Source organism: Ornithodoros turicata, chromosome 1 (assembly GCF_037126465.1).
Source record: "Ornithodoros turicata isolate Travis chromosome 1, ASM3712646v1, whole genome shotgun sequence".
NCBI classification, from domain to species: Eukaryota; Metazoa; Arthropoda; class Arachnida; order Ixodida; family Argasidae; genus Ornithodoros; species Ornithodoros turicata.
The window spans coordinates 139,916,932-139,920,471 of NC_088201.1; the positions used below are offsets into that span (position 1 = coordinate 139,916,932).

General features: G+C 49.3%; 1 protein-coding gene across 1 annotated transcript; it reads right to left on the reverse strand.

Annotated features, from left to right (window-relative positions):
* Positions 1 to 313: 313 nt before the first annotated feature.
* On the reverse strand, positions 314 to 3,247 carry LOC135385970 (uncharacterized). Its single transcript, XM_064615630.1, has one exon. The coding sequence runs from the start codon at positions 3,245 to 3,247 to the stop codon at positions 314 to 316; it is 2,934 nt and encodes a 977-aa protein (XP_064471700.1).
* Positions 3,248 to 3,540: the final 293 nt, after the last annotated feature.

Genomic DNA, 3,540 nt, shown 5'->3' on the forward strand with positions numbered 1-3,540 from the left:
GCAACATCCTCCCCCCCGGAATGGGCGTCACTAGCACATTGGAGATGATCCTCGAATGGGTACAGCTGCTGTACAGGTCGTCTTGTGATGTTGCCTGATGGCAGCTTGATGGAACATGACCTGTTCTCTCCATCTCTTCCTCGATGAAACTTCACAATCCGTGCTGTTTTCCAAACTTGCCTCGGTGTTCGTTCTTCATGAACGAGTACAAGATCGCCTTCTTCATGGAATGAGAAGGCGTGGTACGTGATACCTGGGCCGATCGCAACTCCCACAGATAGTCCTTGTGCCAACGCTTCCAAAAGTGGGTCCGCTATCTTTGCTGGTGCACCCACCTTCGCGAAAGCGCTTCTGTAGTTGATCTGGTTAGGTCTGGTTGTTTCGAAGATGGCAAGGCAATCAAGCGTTTTCCAACTAGGAGGTGCGCTGGCGTCAGAGCAGTACGCTCGTTGGGTGAGGAATGCATGTACGTGATGGGCCGTGAGTTTACTGCTGCTTCGGCTTCGGCTAGCACCGTTTCCATTTCTTCGATCGTCAACGACTGCTTTCCGATGACTCTTCGTAGAGCATGTTTAAGGGTCCGAACGAGTCTCTCCCAAAACCCGCCCCACCACGGTGCTCTTTCCGGCATGAACCTCCAGCTGATCATAGTTGTGGCCATATAATTCTGCACGTCGTCTTGCCGTATTAGACTCCCTAACTTCTGGATATCTTTCGCGGCCCTCTTAAATGTTAAGGCGTTATCTGAGTACATCACCGAGGGTATTCCACGACGGGACACAAATCTCCTGAATGCAAGAAGAAATGCGTTGGCTCCGAGGTTGCTGATTAGTTCGAAATGTACCGCTCTGGTAACGGCACAAGTAAACAATGAGATATAAGATCTCTTTGATCCGTCATCGGTTTTTACAAAAACTGGGCCGACAAAATCTACTCCTGCCACTTCAAACGGAAGAATGGGGGTTACTCGCTCTGCAGGTAACGGAGCAGTAGGTGCTCTCGCTGGCTGAAGTCGGAAGCGTTTGCACGTTGTGCAGCGGAAGATCACAGTCTTCACAAATTGTCTAGCATGGGGAATCCACCATTTCTCCCTAAGGTCGTTCATGGTGTCCTGGAGTCCTCCGTGTAGTGTGCGGTGGTGTGAAGCAGACGCTATAAGGTGTGCCAGGCGGTGCTCCTTCGAAATGATGATGGGATGTTTGACTTGTTCTACTTCATCCGCATAGTGAAGCCGACCCTTAAGCCGGAGAACACCAGTTGCATCCAGAAATGGCTGCAAATTTGCGATCTTCGAGTTCTTGGGAAATTCCAGCTTCTCCGTCAGTGCATAAACCTCATCTGGATACGTTGCGGCCTGCGATGTACGTACCCAGTACGTTTCCGCATGAAGTAGTTCGTCTGCAGACAAGGGACCCGTGAGCCGTTCTTCATGATGCCGGCAATTTGTAATGAATCGAAGAATCCAGGCAGTCGTTCGCAAAACACGTGAATACTTGCCGAACGCATCCAAATCAAGAAGTGGCGACCATTGTTGCAACGCCACTTGCAGTAACGCCTGACATTGTAGGCGTTCCTCATCCGTTCGTGGATCCAGTTCGACGAAATCGTTCGGCCAGCACCCGCAGTCTCCGGCTAGCCACTTAGGCCCATGCCACCAGCTTTGACTGCTAATCAGTTTTAGCGCAGTAATGCCTCTTGTCAAGTGGTCGGCTGGGTTTTCGGTCCCAGGGCAGTGTGCCCAATGCGATATTTCAGTGAGACGTTGGATTTCTTTTACTCGATTGCTGACGAGCACTTTCCATTCGGTTGGCCGGCGTCGTATCCACCACAATGCGATCATGGAGTCGGTCCACATAAAATAGTCGAACTGGAATTTATACAGTGTCCTTTGCAGGTAAGTGAGCATTCTCGCTCCGATAAGCATTCCCATAAGCTCTAGTCTTGGAAGAGAGAGCTGCTTGATAGGTGCTAGACGAGTTTTTGAGAGTATTAAATGCGTTGAAATCTCGCCCTTTGTGTTTGCGGTTCTCAGGTAAGCCACTGCCCCGTAACCAAGAGGACTGGCATCACAAAATATATGCATTTGAAACGCAGATGCATTCGCTGGAACGACGCAACGGGGAATCTCTAGTGCTGATAATGTAGATAGTTCATTACACCATTCGATCCACTTCTGCTGAGCATCACATGGGATATCTTCGTCCCATCCAACCTTTTTCTTCCATAGGTCTTGAAACATGGATCGGGCCCTGAACGTAAATGGATTGAGGAATCCCAAAGGGTCAAACAGTCTTGCGGTGCCTTGGAGTATGTTCCTTTTGGTTACTGGTGAAGTTGCCACAAACGTTTTCACGGCTTCTAAATTAGGCATCAAGCTGTCAGTTTCAGTATTCCAGGGAACTCCAAGTACCTTTTGATGTATCGACTCGTCAGTCTCACACTTTTTGAACACAGACTTTAACTGAGGTTCATTCGATGCCCATTTTCTGAGGCGCATTCCAGCCTGTTCAATGACTGCCAAAGCCTGACGATGCATCCTCGTGGCTTGTTCAACGTTATCAGCTCCTGTTACCAAGTCGTCCACGTAAAATGAGGATAACAAGTCGCTTGCGGTGTCCCTTAGATCGTCAGTGATGTGACGAAAGTGGTGATGCAGCGTTGCAGCCAGGAGGAAAGGACTCGCGGTCGTTCCGAAGGGAACCCGACTCATCCTGAGAACGCAGAGCTCGTTAGACGTCATCTCACGAAAGGGCACGTCGCGGTACCAAAGATATCGTAGCGCATCACGATCTCTCTCGTGGACCATGATCTGGAGGAAAGCTTTCTCGATATCCGCTATCATAGCGATCTGATGCATCCTAAACCTGATTAGAATATCCTGCATGTCCGCTTGAAGCTTTGGTCCAGTTTCCAGGTGGTCATTTAAAGATGTACTTCCAGGACCATGCGACGACGCGTCGAACACTACACGCAACTTGGTTGTTGTAGATGCTTCGCGGACAACTTCTCTGTGTGGCATGTAGAAAACCCGAGTGTTCTGTTCTTGGTTGGATACGGGAATTTCTTCTGCGTATCCACTGAGAAGATATCCACGTATAACTTTGTCGTACTCTTCGATCAAATGTCTGTCCCTGTTCAGTCGGAACACAAGTTTCTTCAGCCTAGTTTTAGCTATCTCGAAGTTGTCGTTCAACAGTGAATCTGTCCGTTTCCACGGAAGCTGAACCTCGTACCTGCCATCCCTCATCTTCAGTGTTTTCTCGAACTCCTCGAGAACGGCATGACCTTCGGCTGACGGAGATTCATCTTCGTGGACGATTCCAACTCCTTCCAGGTTGCAAATCGTTCTAAAAGCTGGTCACAGCGCAGGTCCTCAGAAAGTGTACTCACACGAAGCACAGATACATAGTTGCAGGCCTGCCTTGCGATCAGCGAACGTTCGGTAATCGGACCCTGAAACGTCCATCCTAGTTTGGAGTTGATGGCAACGATTTCATCGTTTGGCCCGTAACGTTGGATCTCTCCTTTCAGTAATTTCCA

Excerpts from the sequence above, each read along its gene's own strand:
- LOC135385970 (XM_064615630.1), bottom strand. The coding sequence starts at position 3,247 with ATGAGGGATGGCAGGTACGAGGTTCAGCTTCCGTGGAAACGGACAGAT.